Raw genomic sequence first — 19,125 nt, forward strand, 5'->3', positions numbered from 1 at the left:
AAATAAAGATAAATTTCAACGAAAATCAAGTATTATCGTATAAATGCATAATCGTGGACAGAGTATGTCACGCTCCCGGTTGTGTAAAAATATCAGGCGTGCCCGCTCGAGGGTTAAATGCCTTTTGTAAGAAATTGAGAACAAGGACAAAATACAATATAAAATAAAATGGTAATGTCACGATAAATTGAAAAAAGTTAGATACTATGCTCACCAGAATAAAGAGAACAGGGACAAAATAAAATATAAAATAAAACAGTAATGTGTCACGATAAATTAAAAAAAAAAGTTACATATTGTGCTCACCAGAATATGCCTCGAAGAAATGAAAAAATGTATTCCTTGAAAACTGTTCTCAAGGACATGAAGGCACAAGTGGTACTGAGGAACTGGCATCGGAAGAGAACGCACAAAATAAAACCCTATTGAAGGGGAAGGTGACGAAACGGAATCGTTACGGGACGCGAAAGTGCGTCCATAGGCATCCTGGCAAAACACTCTGGACGCACATTCGCATCTGTCGGCTTGAATGTGTTAATAAGGTTGTTTGTATAAACGAGAGTCGACTGTATATCCAAATAAACATTGACAACTTTATATCGTAGTGTTAATTATTGTTGGTGAAATCTGGGTGTTTACAATGTTTGGTATATGAGGCCAACTTTGTGTTCGAGCTCAGTATTCAAATTTGTTGGAAAACTTATCTAACCCATGTGTGGAAAAATAGCATTTTTCTGCTTTAAAGGTATGGTGATTTTCACAGAGTCAGGAGAACTTTTTTTGTGCATTTTCTTTGGACCTTAGTCATTTGAAGGTGAATATTTCTTGCTCATATTTTTAATTAGTAAGTTCCTTGTATTAAAATTGTCTTTTTCTGATCAAGGATTGAAATTATGGAATGTGATGGTGGGAATCAGGTATCCATGTCAATTGAATGTAACTGTTTATGTGTTTTTCAGTTCTGGGTCAGAAATATATGAGCGTCTGCCAACAGATGGATCACTGGGAGATGACATTGACGAGCCCCTTTCACCCTCTTTCCCTGATGACCGCCCGCTCAGCCCAAGTGATGACAGTGACATCTACTCGCATGTAGATATGTACAGCCAAGAGAATGGTGAACATCTAGTCAAACCGAGCCAAATCAAGAGTCATAGAAAGATGCAGCAAGGTAATGTACTTCCTTCAATAGCTAATCATACATATTTGTCTGCTTTTGTTCAAGCAAAATGCACTGTTACATGCTAGGTGCTTAAATATGTGAAGAAGATATTCTTAAAAACTAACCATTACTTAGGTATTCTTTATTGCTTGTACATATTTGTAATAATTTTTGCAGATGTTTTGCTAGGTTTGCTTTATTTAAATCTCCAATCCCAAAGCATGAAGTATTAGTGTTTAGAGCTTTGTTCAATATTAAGTACGTAAGATATGTTCTGGATGCGGGTGCTACTTTTGAGAGCATTATCCCTGCAAGTACTGCTGACAGCCTTCCCCTGTGTGCCAGATGCCATTGGGACCGCTGAAATCCTTCCCCAATTCCTTCTGTTTTATCTCCTCCAATTGAAATGCACTCCATTGAAGTGCCCTTGCCTTGCTCTGATTGATCATTTTTCACCTATGGTAGGTGTTCCAAATTCTCTTTCATGAGTAGGTGTACCCCACAGCACTCTTACTACTCATAGAAATTGCACTTGACCATTATTATTTTGGTTTAAAGCCGTCGATTATTGTGCCTTTTCAGAAACAAATGCATCAACGATTGCGCATTCTTGTTCTATTAAGGCGGTAAAGGCAGTGGTTGTAAACACGAACCGCACGGGCACATGGACGTATAGTAGCTACAGACGCAATGAAATGCTAAATCGTCACGAAAGGTTCACTTAATCTGTTCATTTATCGCAATGATTTAAATCGTGTAACTATTAAATGAGCGACGGGTACAAATACTATTGATTCAATTCTAGTGTTCGATTAATGTAATGATAGTGTGTGTTTAGTTTTGATTTTAATTATTTATTGTTTTGCGTCATTAAGTGATCAGTTTCGATTGAATTATTCTAACAATACTTTTCCAAGAAATATTAACGGCTACCCGATAGATTCCGTGAAAACGCATATTCGATATGCTATTTGAATCGGAAGAATCGTATCTTTACAACATTTGTGGTAAAAATTGTCTTAATTTCCGGTAAAACGTGGCAGTATTTACTCATATCTTACTTGATGGTCACCTTTAGTATTATATAACTGGATTACACTCGATTATAGTCCCCCCCCTTACTTTTCCTCGGCCATTTTTGGAATAAAAGGGGGACTATATTCGGAGATATACGGTAGGTGGGCAGAAACTGGAAATGGGAGAGCACAAAACTGATATCCCTTATTTTGCTGTTTTGAAACTCGGGTGGTATCTCCCTTCATTTCTTGCATTGGTGGTTGTTTGTATGGTCAACTGGTTCTCGATAAGATAGGCTTATGCCTTATTTCTTGTAACCCTGGCCTGCACAAATTGACTATACAGTGGAGCTCATCAGTATACAATGGAGTAGACAAGACTGGAGGTTTACCTCATGATAACCAAGCTTCGTTATATGTAAGAGTGTTTCTTTCAGGAATCATTGCAAAGAAACATACCTTGTCAAAATTTGTTGTCTCTTCAATCTTTGGTAATTATGCTTGCCCTATGGAATAGCTTCAGATTAATTTATGCTAATAAATCATGTGCATATACAATAAGTCTTCCACGTACAAACAGGATGTGTTCTGAGAGCTTGTGCATAGAGATGTGCGAATAGTATCCGCGAATACTCGAATACCTCGAATAATAGAAAGTATTCGATATTCGAGATCTCGAATAGTTATGCCAAAGGTACCGTCTCGAATACCTTGAATACTTTGAATTTCGCGTCATACACTGTCGCTCGCACGTCATTGGTAGTTGACTCAGAAAAATGAGAACTCTAGTCGTTAAGTGCATGCAGCGCCGTTTTAGGCAACCTGACGAACTACATCAAATTCGCGGGTTAGAGCGGTGAAAAAAGTTCGACGTGGGGAACCGAAATTGATCGGGTGAAAAAATCCGAAAATCCCAGGTGTCCCCCATCAGGAGTACCTCAGTGCCGTGGGATGGCAGCATTGGCGCATTTCCCACGATCCGCTATCCCCTCCATTCAGCATTCACCCCTCACCATCTGACTATTTCCTCTTCTCCCAAATAAAAAAAAAAGTCCCAGCTCGTGCAGGGATCGTGTTACGAAGACCTTAGCTTCGAAAAAATATCAAGTTACCGGGAAATAATAAAATCGCGTTCCACCCTTCACTCTTTCTCCCCCACAGACCATTTTCCCGCCTCCATCTTTTGATAAAAATAAGACGAGGTGTTTACAATGTGTCCTTGGCTAATAACCACAGGCACTTATTTTGAATCTTCCCCAGGAGATGAAACTACCATAGGGAGGAACTCAGTGCCATGGGATAGTGACATTGACGCATTTCCCACGATCTGCTATCTCCCCCTACATTCAGCATTCGCCTCAACCACTCTGACGATTTCCTGTTCTCCGAAATCAAACAATTGATCCCAGGTCGCGCAGGGATCGTATTACGAAGACCTTAGCTTCGAAAAAAATATCAAGTTACACGAGAACAATAAAAACGTGTCTCACGCCCCCCCCCCCCCCTCTACTCACCCACTGGCCTTTTTCTGCTAACCTGCTTCAAAGTTCCCCATTTCTGGAGGTCAACTGCTGCATGAGTCATCTACTAGCCCAAAAGTTGTCTAACAATGACTTTCGGCTATTGATATTACACTTTTATTGGATTGAAATATTAGTAATATGCGCGTAATTTAAGGAAGAGTAAGACTAAACACGACATATTTATTACTTTATTTAAGCATTTTACGCACGAAAATATGCCAGAAAGACGAAGAAATACGACGGAGGCTTAGCATTCTGGCGTAATGCTCAAATAGGGTGCTTCCCTATTATTTTTTTATTGCCTGAATCGAAATATTAATACTCCTGGAGTACGTATTTAACGCTTTTAGATTTTTATAAGACGATATCTATTTTTCGCGATTAAATTAAAAGTGAAAATTTTCAAGCGCGCGGAAACGCGACAGGTAAGTATGAATGCCGGGAAAAACTCCGCGTGACTTCGTTCTGCTTCTCGCTGCCGCGAGTGAGGTGACTTTGGGGCGAGGCTCTGAGTGCTAATACGACGCAGGATGCTAGCAGGTAGCCGAGTATAGGGGTGCCGACTTAAGAAAAATATTGGGGGGGGCCGAACCGGGGACCCTGCCTCGGTAAGTTTTATAGGTAGTGAGTTTAAAGTTTTTTTAAGCATTTTTGAAGAGTCATATGATCAATATTAGAACCCTGTTCACTCGAATCTCTATATCTTGACACTTCGGGGAAAATCGACAAGCCTGACACATTTTTTCCTCACATCTGTAACAAATTTTTGGGGGGGCTTGGGCCCCCTCAGGCCCCATGGAGTCGGCGCTACTGGCCCATGCTAGCTGGTAGCGTTTGGCTTAAATAAGTATTATTAATACCTTATCAAACGAAGACAACTTTCCGGCCTTAGCCAGTTTTAATAAGTGGTTATTAAGACATGTTTCCCTGAGCTCTGTGCCTAATGCATGCATTGGTAACCTCAGACGATGTAAAACTCCTATCCTCTCGTGTAGAAACTATAGGTTCCTGTGACGTCACGTGGAGTGGCATAGCATGGGTGCCAATCTGACCTTTTTCAAATGAGGATAAAATTGACCATTGCCATTGGTCTAAACCGGTATTTCTTGAACCAAATAATTTGTATATTATGAATACACCAATGGTAGGTAAATAATCACAATTAATGCCTTTCGTTTTCTTTAATGAAGGAAACTACCCTATTGTTTACATAAAATTAAAATATTCCATTCATCAGCTAAATTCCTGTTTGAATCCTTTAAATGCAATCGCAATTACTCACCAAAATCTTGGGTTTCCTGCTGCATAGGCGACCTAGTCAAACATTCTCACATTCATCATTTAGTATTCGAGATATTCGAAATTGGAGGTATTCGAATATTCGAGCAAAGATTAGATATTCGAATTCGATATTCGAATTCGAGAAATCTACTATTCGACCCATCCCTACTTGTGCATAAATTGATAAACCTATGAAAGGCATCAAAACGTGTGGTTATCCTGCAGAATGCAACACTGCATTACAATTTTGCATTAACTCAGGATTGTGATGAACTGATCTAGTTGCACATGGGACAAAGATGGAGATGAATAAAATGCGCTGCCTGCGGGAAGGAAGAATGAGCGAAACATAGAACAGTTAATGACTTCACAACAGACTTAATTGACTTATTCAGACTGTGCCCTAAGTGCAAGTTCCTTTACGCCACACTGCATTGCATCGGCCGAAGGCACCTAATTTGTAATTTCAGGCTCACTTGACTGTATTTTTTGAATGATCATATCTCTGAAAGTTGGTAAATCGAATGTTTGTAAGGAGAGGACATACTGATTGCAATTTACAAGCACTAATTATTATTATTATATAGTACAAGTTACAAGTTGGCTATTTGCCAGGTGGTAACAGGTTATACAAAATAAAAAGAAAAACAAAAATATAGCAAATGAGAAAATACATTGCCAAAATGAAACTGGAAAGTATTAAAATTCAGTGATATTAATTTTCCAATATTAATCCTCTACACCTCTTTTTGAAAATCCTTACGTTGTTAGGGTAGGGCTTAAACAGTTCTGCAGGGAGTCTATTCCATTCCGTAATCGTCCTGTTAAGGTACGAGAATTTCTTTACATTAGTCCTTGGCGGCCGGCATTTCATCTTGAATTGGTGATCATGCCTACCAATATAGCTGGGGTATTCAATCTTCCTCCGAAGTTCCCCCCATGCCTTTTCCCCTTTCAGTGTGCGGAAGAGTGCGCAAAGCCTATTTAATAATAATAATAATAATAATAATAATTTTTATTGTTCTGTTGGTCCAAGGAATAGAACATAGAACATGGTCAAGAGAATATTACAGATAAAAAGAGATACCAAACACACAAAAAACGACACAGATCAATTATACATTATCACACATATATTCGTCTAGATTGTAATAGGCTTTGGATAAAAGCAGCCTTCTCAATTCGCGCTTGAAGGTTGCAATGTTGGACTGAGTTTTTACATGCGGTGGTAATTTATTAAAAATAAGGGAAGCTGAGTGATGAGTTCCCTTTCTAGATAAGGCACAGGGTTGCCTTCTCAGGTGAACATCATTTCTGCGCCGAGTGAAATAATCATGAATGGTAGAGCTCGGACAGAACAAATCAGGATACATTTTGACAAATAGTGCACAATAAAAAATAAACAGACATGGTAGTGTCATTATCTTGAATTTAAGAAACAGTGGCTTTCCTGGAGATCTGATGGAAACAGCAGCAATTGCCTTCAAAGATCTCTTTTGCATGGAGAAGGCCCTTGTGGCAGAACTGGTGTTGCCCCAAAATATCACACCATAAGACAGGTAGGAGTGGATTTTAGCAAAGTAAACTAGCTTTAAGATCTCCACAGAGGTGGTGGGGGCAAGTTTACGAATCATGAAGATACCAGATGAAATTTTTTTGTTCAGATTATCAACGTGGAATTGCCAGTCAAGATTTTCATTTAGAGTTAAACCCAAGAATTTAGTACAGTTAGATTGCTTGATTGAATTATTACTGATAGTTCGGAGTAAAGGGCTTGAAGTCGGGGGAGAAATTTTGTTATGGAAGTGGAGAAAAGATGTTTTGAGGTCATTTAATTGTAAGCTGTTATTATGGCACCATTGACCTATAGTTGAAACAGTAATTTGAGCAGCATTCGTTACTCCTAACAGCGTATCGCTAAGGTTCAGTGTAGAAGTGTCATCAGCATATAGGGTCACCTTACACATAGGTAGGTGATATTTGAGATCATTGATGAAGATGACAAATAAAAGAGGGCCCAGGATTGATCCTTGAGGGACCCCACAGTTCGATTTGAGAGGGTTGGATCGAAGTGTGTTAGCACCAGCAGCAAAAGTTGTATTTAATTGAACCATTTGCATTCTATTGGATAAGTAAGATTGTATCCAGGCTAGAGCATTGCCATTTATTCCAATGTGATTGAGTTTAGAGAACAGGATATTATGATTTAGGGTATCAAAAGCTTTCGATAGGTCGAAGAAAATCCCAAGTATTTCTTTCTGATTGGAAAGACCCCAAGTGATATCATTAATGAGTTGGAAAGCTGCAGATATTGTAGATCTTCCCTTGATGAAGCCATGTTGGGAAGAATTCAGCAAGTTAAAATGGGATAAATAATTCATTATGCGATTGTAGAAGAGTTTCTCAAAAATTTTTGAGAAAGCTGAGAGTAGTGCAATAGGTTGATAGTTATTGGCTTCAGTGGTGGATCCCTTTTTATGGATTGGAATGATGACAGCAGTTTTCAGGTAGGTAGGAAAATGACCATTGCAGATAGACAAATTAAAAATGTCGGACAGGGGAGCAGAAATAATCCTAGCAACTAATTTAATGATAGGTATAGGGACTCCATCATATCCTACTGACCAGGAATTAGAAAGAGAGTGGATGATGTTGGCAACCTCATTAGGGGTAGATGGGGAGAGAAAAATTGACGAGGGTGTTTTATCCCAACTAAGAGAAGGTAGATCTGTGTTATTAGCAGTTTGACAGAATTGGCTATTAAAACAATTTGCAATTGCAATAGGGTTCAAAACAGGTAGGTCATTAAATTTGATAAAAGTTGGTCTCTGTTCAAAGTTATTTTTAGTTTGTTGGTTAATAATCCTCCATGCAGCTTTGGAGGGGTTATTTGAAGAAGCAATGACATGGCTATGACGATTTTTCTTAAATTCCCTAATACTGCATTTGTATTTATGTAGAAGAGCTTTGTATTGATTGTGGAGGGATGGATCAGAAAACTTTGACAGTCTATGCAGTTCTTTAACCCTGGCATTCATATTTAGGAGCTCAGGAGGGAATTTAATATTTTTGCTTTTATAGTTAAACTTCCTGGTTCTTAAAGGAAATGAATGATTAAAAAGCAACAGAAAATCATTCAGGAAGGAGTTAAACCTAGCATCAACATCGAGTGGATTGCCATGGCCTTGTTCACTCCATGTTGTATTAGCCACATTATAAATAAATTCCTCACAGCTTTCCCTGTGGTAAAATCGTTTAGTTACATACATAGGATCAATGAGTATAGCATCAGTAATCTTCAACACAACCCCTAGCATACAGTGATCCGAAAGATAGCAAGATGTAGTATCACAGGAAAAAGATTGCTCTGGAAAGTTAGAAACTACTAGGTCAATCAGAGTAGAAGAGTGTGAGGTTACTCTGGTGGGATTATTGTTCATTACAGCTAACCCAAATGAATGGAAAAGACAATCCAGTTCTAAGTACTGAGTCGAGTTAGATAATATATCAGTATTAAGATCACCAAAGATGATTAGGTTGTCAACATTAGCACTAAACACAGATTGTATCGTGTCACTGAATTCCTTTAAAAAGGAATGAAAACAGGAGGTGGGAGACCTGTAAACAACAATAATCCCGAAACGGGATTTGTTGGATTTGCATATCACTGCGGCGCACTCATTCACTTTTTCGATGTTATTGCTTAGCTTGATTTTCGAGCATTTCATGGAGCGATTACAATAAATTGCAACACCGCCGCCAATTGTATCCTTTCGACAATATGATGCAGCAAGATACATATCACTAATGACATAGCACTCGATTTCATTTGGTAATAACCAGTGTTCAGTCAAAAGAAGAATATCACATTTTGTGTCTTGCACTATGACTTCCAGATCAACAATCTTGTTCCTTAACGATCTAATGTTAAGGTAAAGGAACTTAATTACATTTGCATCTGCATCTAGTCACGAAGTCCCTGCCGATGGTTTGGCCTTAATCAAACTGTTCTGACCAAGCGCCTGCCGTTTCACTGAGTCATCGACCGAATGTTCACAAAAATCTTCGTTGATGACACCAACAGAGGATTGGCCTACAACTGATTGTTTCACACCATTTGCATCATCAGCTGAAACAACCCTTTTTGGGGGGAAATATTTAGTATTCTGACGAAATTTCGGCAAGAAAAAATTTCCGTAGTAAACGTTCTTTGGCCAAAAGTCTCCTGACAATAAGTCACGGCCAACACACTCATCATTTACAGAAATATGAAACGAGGCGTATTCCCCTCTATTTACCTTTAACTGTTCAATTTCAATTGAAGCGTCGGTGATTTCAGGCTTTTCTTCTCCGATGTACTTCCGGACGTCTTCCGCTGTTGTATTCGAAGGAAGGTTCCAAATGTGAATGTGCACACGCTTTGGAATACCCATCAGAGAACCTTTTTTGGCAGAACAACCCACAGTTGGAGGAGGACGACGTTTGCGTTTATGGATCACTTGAGTGTAACCTTCGTCAGTTTTGTGTTGCACTCGTCGATTGATTCAGATGCTGGACACTCAATACGCAATACCCCATAGTTTGTTTGATCTACACGTAACGCTTTTTTCTTTTTGTTATTTACCACTTCTTTTTTGCCGGAAACAGTCGTTGCTCCAAAACCAGCTTCATTTTTGTCGTTCACCCGATGCTTGGCAGCGTCACGAGAGGCCTCGATTTCATGATTTGCGTCACTATTAGAAACAGACCTTGTTGCTGCTGTGTCTGCAAAACTCACATTTTTCACTCGAGATTCCTTCCCAGCATTATGTAGCTTAGCGTTATCTTTGATGTTGCGAATTTCTTCTTTTAATAGTTCGATGTCGTCCGCCATTTTATGAAGTTGGTTTCCTTCGTTAATGCGACATGATAAGCACTTCCAGAATAAACCATAAAATTCCTCCAGAGCTCTTAAAGCAATTTCTTTCAAGCCTGTACACTTATGATGATATAATTTCTTGCAATATTCACAGTGGAGGGCTTTTTCACTAGTTTTTAGATGGTTTTTACACTCGTTACATTCTACGTTTATCGGACCTGGCGCCATCTTTTGCACTTTATTTTTCTTCTCCGTTCTAGTGTATCCCATCCCAGTTCTTTCAGCATTTTACCGACACTTTCGGTCTTTTTGTGTTTCCCCATGACGTACCTTGCTGCCTTTCTTTGCACCTTCTCGATGGATTCTGTTTGTCCCTTTTCATACGGGTCCCACACTAGTGACGCGTACTCTAAAATCGGCCGGATTAATGTCTTATATGCCTTCTCCTTTGTAGTTCGATCACTTTCCGTAAGATTCCTCATCACCCAATGTAACGTTTCGAACGCCTTTTTTGTTCATTGTTCGACATTTGCCTCCCACCCTAAATCTTTCATTAAATACACCCCTAAGTATTGACATCGGTCACTTTTTGGAATAACCGTCCCTGAATATAAATATTCTCTCCTAGGTCCATTTAGTTTCCTACTAAAAGTTATAAATTTACACTTTTTTACGTTTATGTCCATTCCATTTTTTGACACCCAAACTGTCATTTTATTTATGTCATTTTGAAGCACTTTTCGATCGCTTTCCCTTTCTATTCTCCTGTAAATGATGCAGTCATCTGTGAAAAGCCTAATATGGGATAATGAGTGGGTCACCATGATTCCAAAGGAATGAAGCATGAAGAATAAAAAATTTAAACTTTGTTTTTCCACGGAATATATTTATAATTACACGACCATGGTTTCGACCTAACCCCCCCCCAGTCACCCCCCCACTCGCTCTGGCTATATGTAAGGTATTTAAGGATGATGAACCACTGTACTTGTTGCTTGGGAATGACGCGGAGCGTCGAAACCATGGTCGCGTAATTATAAATATATTCTGTGGAAAAACAAAGTTTAAATTTTTTATTCATCATGAGTAAGTTCCACTCAGTAATGCCTCAAACCATCAACGGAATGAAGCATGTTACATGATGTTGTGTGTGTACTGAAGTATCTCCTACTGAAGAAAGAACTATAATTGATGCTCTTGGGTGCAGACTTAAATGTAGGATAGTGTATATCCACCTTTAAAAAAGCCATTGGTATGTTATAAAACGCCATTATTTAATGTCTAAACGCTGTTGCTTATCCATGGAACTTAGTAATAAAGTTCACTTTATAACCCCTAGGACTGGAACTTCATAGCAACGTTGTTTGTATTAACATGAGTCAAATTCATCTGAAATTATCATGTATCCTGGAATATAGGCCACCCTTTATCCCTTAAGGTCTAGAAGAAAATAAATTTTAAAGAGGGTCATTTACATTTTGGAGTAAAACACGAGAGTGGCTAATTAGGCAACCGGAAAATCACCACTTAGGTATAGATTACTGCATGATGGACAAAATTGATCACTATATTATTGTTTTTAAAGGTTACTTGAGATATTTCATTGTTAATTACAAACCAGTGTCTACTTCATGTTTAGTTTGCAATCCTCTGATTTCAGTGTTATTTCAGGTATTTAAAATGTGTGTTTTTGCAGTGATGACATACACTCATGCCTCGCTTAGCACAAGGGATGCGTTCCTTGGGGTCTTAGCGCTATATGAATTTGCGTTATATGAGAGCATTTTAACATTGGGAAGATAGGAATGTGTTCCCAGTACCATAAGTGTTGGATATTGAATTTCCTATAAAGCATATATACATATTCCTATTAATAGCTTTAGAAGACCTTATTTTTATAAATACAGTGGAAGCCCCTTATAACGAGTACGGGATATAGCGACAAGCTCGAATTAGCGACAGCTACCCAAGGAACCATTTTAAACCCTATGATTTAAATGTAAAATAAATTTGTATTAGCGATAATGGCTCGATTCCTCTCTTGCACCATTCGTAATTACGACAGGTTGACTTTTTGACCACGTGCCACATCTCTGGAATTCAATGCTTTTATAATGGCATTTTTTCCGCCAACGTCGACGTCTACATGTTCCGTATTCTCCTATTCTTCTTTCCTTAATAAATTTCTCGAGTACACATTTCATTGCTCTTTTGTCATCTCCCTCCCGCGCCTCCGCAGTGAGGTTAAAAATTATTCCGCCCGTCTGCTAGCACCATGGCTGGTAAACGCAAGTCCTTGGATTTAAAAACCAAAATGAGAATTATTGCAGATTGTGAAAGTGGAGAGTGTTCAGAGAGTGAAATAGCGAGGCGATTTGGAATTACCGTATAAGCGTGTGTAATAGGCGCACCCCTCTTTTGAGAATCGACGCTATAGAGAAAAAAAAATTTGCGACATTTTTTTTATCCTATCGTGCGGTGTTGCAGACGTATGCCTGGAATTTCGACAGTTATCGAAATGTCCTCTTTCAGTACTCTTTGAAAGAGGAAATTTTGATAACTGCGGCGGCATAAGAGGGAGTAGGAAGAGTTCCGATCCTCTCTTCGCATACGCCGTCGCCCTACATTGCTTGTCGTACTCACGAACAATTTTGTTTAATAGCTCTCTCAGTAGTATTGCTATAGAATTGCAGCTGCGGAAAATTTTAAGGCAAAACACTACAGGCACATAGCATGAACCTTCCCAAGAGCTTGGACAACAATCAGGGCAATCTCAGCGCCGTAGGATAATAACCACGTCGTAGATTTAAGGCCCCTTGCACACACACCGATTTTGGACGGCTGATAAAATATCGGCCGTCCACATTCCAATAGTGAACAATGGGAGAGCATTGGAGCTTGCACGCGTACCGACCACACGCCGGCACCGGCAAAATGCCGGTTAGCTGCTGGCCATTGTCACTGTGGATTGCCGGCACCGGCTAAAAAACATAGCAACTTATCATTTGACCGGTAAAAATCCGGCGTGTCTGCAAGCATCGCTTCGCCGGTAAAATATCGGCCGATATTTTACCGGCCGTCCAAAATCGGTGTGTGTGCAAGGGGCCTAACGGAACTACACTTGGCTCTCCATCAGACAATGCCTCTGCCGTTTTTTTACTATCCGAGGCTCCACAGGAAAATATCAAGTTAAAGGGGAACAATGGAAACATGTTTCATCCATACCCCATTTCACCAACTGACCTTTTTCGGTCTACCAGGTTCAATTCTCCGAGTTTCTGGAGGTCAAATGCTAGGTAAATCACCTTCTGAGCTCAAAGATATCTCGATATCTTTCAGAAATTGTACGACACGCACGAGGTTCTAAAAACAATTAGACCTAATGCGACGTACATCTGACAGCATTTAAGTTTATTGAGCTCTAATTGATTGACACAAATATTTATAGCTAAAACAAGGCTACTAATATTCAACATAGTCCAAACAGCACAATTTAGGAAAAAACAAGCATAGCATAAGCGCATTCAAATAAGACGAGATGGACTGGTAACTTCAGGCAATGCAAACTGCGTATATCACATTGCTGCGCCTTCGCCCCTTCGCTTTAAAGGCAACGACGTCACATGCAAGATCGGACGTGTTCTTCCCTTGCTCCTTTGCTCATAGCCTCGTAGCTTGAAATACTGAGGGGAGGGAGCACGCTCCTTCCCCTCGACCTCTCCTTCAGCGCTCTTCACTTATAAGCACTTCGGATTTCTTCCATCCACCATTAAGTCCAACAATGAGCACACTCGTTCGAATTTTTTAAACAGCAGGTTTTGACACCAATATTACTATATGCAGTATAAATGCCGCGGGATGCCCACTCGTGGCAATAAATTTAGCGCGCGCTCTGGAGCGAATCACCCAGCGCGATCTTTTCAATGTTCACCTCTGGGGTACCGACGTGACGGCGCGATGCTTGCAAGAAATTCAAACAGGAGCATTTTAAAAATACGTCACTAAGGGAGAAACTCCCCTGCCTGCCGCTTAATTTTGACCCAGGGGTCAGATGACTGACTCAGGCTGAAAACCAAGGCCACTCAGTTCCCCTTGGACTTGCGACCGGTGAAGGGGAGGGGGGAAGATAAGAAGTTTGTGTAAGAGGCGCACCCCCATTTTCGGCTGCAATGTCTGGCAGAAAAGGTGCGTCTCTTACACGCGCTTATACGGTAATACATCGACATTGTTCACTATTTTAAAGAAAAAAGAACAAATTCGTTCGGCAGTGCTTAAAGAAGGGCGTCCTAGCACTCAAAAACACCTGCGGCCCGGAGAGCATCCGCAGCTAGAAACTGCTCTTATCTCGTGGTTTTGCCAGCAAAGAGCCGCAGGGATTCTTATCACCGGCCCAATGATGAAGGCTAAAGCTGAGTATTTGTGTGAGAGGCTTGGTGAAGACAATTTTAAGTGCTCGGATGGATGGTTTGCACAATTTAAAAATAGGAAGGGGATATCCCTTCACAAACTATCCGGTGAATCATCAAGTGTTGACGTTAATGCTGTGGAAGGCTGGGCTCCGGTCCTTAAAGACTATTTGGACAATTACAGCCCCTGCGATATTTACAACGCGGATGAGACGGGCATATATTTTAACCTTCTCCCGGACAAAACTCTCGCCACTCGAACGGACCCCTGCAAAGGAGGGAAGAAAAGTAAAGACCGCGTAACTGTTCTTTTATGCGCCAATATGGATGGTTCAGATAAGTTAAAACCGTTCGTGGTGGGGAAATCAGCCCATCCCTGATGTTTTAAGGGAGTTAAAACTCTCCCTTGCACTTACGAAGCAAATAAAAATGCTTGGATGACGGCTGCTATCTTCACGCAGTGGTTACGAGCGTTTGATGCCAGGATTGGTGGAAGGAATAAAAAAGTACTATTATTCATTGGCAATTGCCCAGCCCACCCACCAATAGAACTAAGAAACGTTAAAATTGTGTTATTGCCGCTACGAGCGTTCTTCAGTTCCAGTCAGCATGCCTATCAAAAAGTGTGCGCTACTGCCGCTAGAGGTCTCTGCATCCGCTGATACAGTCAAACCTCTTTAGAACGAACCTCTGTAGAAGACAAGTTCTCTATACAGCGAAAAAAAGTTACGGTCCCGATTTTCTTCCCATAAGTTATCTGTATTTTCATCCTCTGTACAACGAACCTCTGTACAGCAAAAATTTCTCTACAACGAAATAAACTTTTGGCCCCGTGTCAATTATTTTACCTCTTTAGAGCGAAATAATGAAGTTTGTGATTACGTATCCTCCATTTCATTGATATCATTTGCGCTCGAGATAGACGCATTAATTTTTTCGAAAAGGGAGTACATATTTCAATTTTTTCCTCATCGCTGAATCCATGAATTTGTTTCCTAGAAATAAGTTTAATAATTTGGATGTGATTAAAGGCTGTCGCGATGTGATTGATCATTGTCGCTAACAAAGCACCATTACCTATATTTTTCATTTTAGCATCGTCTGCATTTCGTTTTCACATGACGGCCGTCAGCAGTGGATCGATTACGTAGGTATCGACTGAAACTATCGACCTATCGATTACTGACGATATTGGCTATTTCTGCGAAGTTTCACACGCCGACAAGATGAGTTATGCAGATGAAGGTCCTCGGGAGCAATAACTCTTTTAAAAGTGACGTTAAATATATTGTCAAGTCTCAGAATCTTCGTATGTAGTAGTGAACGAAAAGTTAAAAGGTACCATTAGCAGTCCATCAGAATGTGTTTTATGGTTAATTTAGGGGATCTTTATCAAATCTTTCTCCAACTTCACAGAATGCCACCAAAAAGAAAGCAATTCACTCTCGAGCATAAAATTGCCATTTTAAAAGACGTTGACAAAGGAATGAAGAAATTGGACGTGGCCAAGAAGTACGGCATACGGCCGTCTTCATTGGCAACAATTTTAAAAAAGAGAAACAAAATAGAAATAAGCACCATGTACAACGCTGTGAATCCCACGAGGAAGCGATTACGGGCCACAACTTACGACAAGGTTGATGAAGCAACATTTAAATGGTTTTTACAAATACGAAGTTTGAATATCCCTGTCACTGGACCTCTAATTTGCCAGAAAGCCAAGCAATTGGCCGTGACTTTAGGTGAAGACGGATTTTGCGCATCACAAGGCTGGCTTGAAAAGTTTCGCACTCGCCACAATATTTTGTGCAAGGGAATATCAGGAGAAGAGATGTCTGCACCGGCAGATACCATTGCTCAGAGGTAGAGTGGAAAATTAAAGGAGATTATGGCGAGTTTTCCTCCGAAAAATATATTCAACGCCGACGAGACGGCTTTAATGTATCGGCTGCTACCTGAGAGGACAATGGCTGTAAAAACAGAGAGATATACCTGTTGAGCATTTAGTCTCTCTCGATCAACTGCGGCATGTTTGTGTGAGATGGTCCTTGGAAGGAAAGCGAACCATTCAGAAAAAATTACCAAATTTCTTTAAATAAGTTTTATTTTAATTTTGAGAGCATCAGCCATCTAAATTCTATTAAGTTCTATTTATGTTGATAGTGGGATATGTTATTATTTATATGCAAGTCAATTTGCTGTTTGTTAATTACTATCCTTTTGTTTGCACAGTCTTGTGTCTGCTAAAGAGCATTTGAGTTACTTGTTTTAAAGCTTTCCTTAGTTTTACAAATTCCATAAATTCTATGGAATGCCCACATATTGTGATTGCCTTCCGCTATTCCTTCTTCATGTACATTCGCCTAAAGAAGGCAGAGAGCTTGGAAGGAAATGTTTGTGTCCTTGCGGAGGTTTCCTCCCTCGACGTTGATGACTGCAGGCCCTTATGTAAGGTCGAAGACTGCTGATCATCGGCAAAAGCTGATGAATAGAGAATTTCATCTCTTTCAGGTGGCATCGACTACCGCCCAGCATGAAAAATTTCCTGTTTTACTCCTCGCTTCCGTACCATCCGCAATAAATACATTTTATTTTTTTTTGTAAAAATTCCAATAATTAACAGGATCAAAATAAACACTCTCGGTGAAATAGGCCAAAGCTGAAATGCTACAAACAGCTTTACTAATGTAAAACTATCTTTAGGAACCAGTGGCGGCGCGTGCGTATACGCATGTTAGCAAGTGCACACCCAAAGATAAAAATTATAAAAGAAAACTATTCCTTTGCAACGCGAAGGATAAAAGTACTGTCTGCATATGCAAGAAACATGAGCCTCCGAACGCTACAGCTATCTCCCTTTTGAATTCACCGCTCTACTAGTGTGCGATCCCGTGGCATCATGCCGGGCGCATTTTCGGTCTGTGCGATCGCTTGAGGGAGCTCTGGCGGGACGAGGTAAGCGGGGGGGTATGTGCTGTTCAAAGGGGCGATGGGAGCAGACTCAAAACCATGCGAATGCGCACGCGCATGTTTTTGGTGACTGACTAGCAGGTAGTGTAGTGGTGTAGCCGCCACCTACACTACCTGCGCCCAGGATCTTAGTCCGTCTACAGAGCCATCTGTATAGCCGTTTTCTGCACTACTTCCTCATAGGGTGTAAGGAAAAGAGAATGAATTTCAACTACCGTCACTTGTAAAGGTGTGTTGAGAATAATTATTTTCATACATGCTAATATTATTTCTGTTCATGCAATTTTAAGGGTAGAGTGTACCAGTGATATGTTTTGCTTGCTATGTATTCTATTACGACGAAATATGACACTCATGGATTAGGATTAACATAATATAATTAAATCATCCTATATCTGCTCTAATGCACACCCTAGATAAATTACCACCAGCCGCCACTGTTAGGAACTAAATATTCACAATGGCGAGGCTAAGAATTGAGAGCACCCATAAGCCATTGATTTCACAATTATCGAGAAAATAAAACATTTTTATACATCAACTTTAGAATCACTTCTTCGCCATGCCATGGGATAATGTGCAAACAGTTATTTGCAATTATAATAAGAATGTTTATAGGTCCATAATATACATGTATCAACAAATTTTAAGAAATGCATTTGAATATAGTCCCCCCTTTACTTTTACCACGGGTATTTTTAGAAAAAAAAGGGTGGACCATATTCAGACAAATACGGTACTTGTCATGCAATCCGAGTAGCCATCCTACAGAAGTTATTTATCTCATCTCCTTTACTGTATTTTTTAACAACAGGGTTTGAGATGTATTTTCTGGTGTCCTTGGTTATTAGGCAAATTGATTTCCACATGAAGGGTCCACCATAAAACCTTCAAGGTCATATGTATTCACTTGGGAGAAATGGAGCAGTGGCTGAGTTGTGTATGAATAGCATCAACACTGAAAAGGGTCCAAGAGAGAGAGTCAAACACATTGGCTTCTTTCCCTTCCAGCAGTCATAAGCCCTCTGCATCTCGGGAATACAGTGCGGCAGTTGTTCAACTGTAGAAGGTGATTTTTAGAGAGCCATATGGAGTAAAAACCAAGTGAACAATGGCAAAAAATAGGAATGTGGGTAGAAAAATGAAGAAGTTATCAGGAAAGAGCATAAACGTAGAAGAGAAATTGAAAGTGATCTAATGCTTTAAAAATGGAGAGCATCTAAGCGATATTGAACGTAAGTTTAAGCTCATGATGTCAACAGTCTGCTCTATTTTTCTGTATAGAGACAAAGGTAAAACGTCAGTGACATCAGCCTCACCAACTGCAGCCAAGCGGCCAACACATACGCATAGTTTATTGCTGGATAAAAACGGAAAGACTTCTGATTCCTTGTATTTATCATAAACGGTCAAATGATGATCCTTTATCACAGGCTGTTAATTGTGCAAAATCTGTGGCTTTATTTGAAGAAGATGAGGGTGGTGATTGCTCCAAGACATCAAGTGGAAGCTTTAAGACAAAAAGGCCTGGCTGATGCAAGAATGGATTTAAAACTGGTTTGAAAATTTGTCACCTGCCGGCATGCATTGAGAACCCCGGAGCTAGCATGTTATTTTCCTAGGTGTTAGCCCACCTGCACATAAGGAGGGAATTTCAAAAACAAGTACGAATATTTTTTAATGAGAAAAAACATCTTTGAATGCGTACCTATTATCTTTAAAGACATTTTAAACTATGAATGTTTGTGTAAATAAGGTTTTATAATGCTATTAATAGGAATATATGTACAGTAAAACCCCTCTTTTACACTTTTGACGGGGTCAAGGAAAAAAAGAGTAAATTGCGGGAAAGTGTAAAATTGAGGTTAGGAACAATTTAATGAAAAACAACCCCTTTAAATATAGTTAA

The 19,125-nt window shown here is 39.8% G+C and overlaps 1 protein-coding gene across 11 annotated transcripts in view; it reads left to right on the forward strand.

Moving 5' to 3' along the window:
• The window catches only part of LOC124171709 (rho GTPase-activating protein 190), a 647,547-nt gene that overhangs the window by 290,732 nt on the left and 337,690 nt on the right, over positions 1–19,125 (forward strand). For all 11 annotated transcript variants that reach the window (XM_046550979.1, XM_046550973.1, XM_046550982.1 and 8 more), the window contains one exon: positions 960–1,171. In XM_046550979.1, coding sequence (XP_046406935.1) covers positions 960–1,171 — 212 coding nt within the window. The remainder of the gene's footprint in view (positions 1–959; positions 1,172–19,125) is intronic.

This window comes from Ischnura elegans, chromosome X, assembly GCF_921293095.1.
Source record: "Ischnura elegans chromosome X, ioIscEleg1.1, whole genome shotgun sequence".
Taxonomy (NCBI): domain Eukaryota; kingdom Metazoa; phylum Arthropoda; class Insecta; order Odonata; family Coenagrionidae; genus Ischnura; species Ischnura elegans.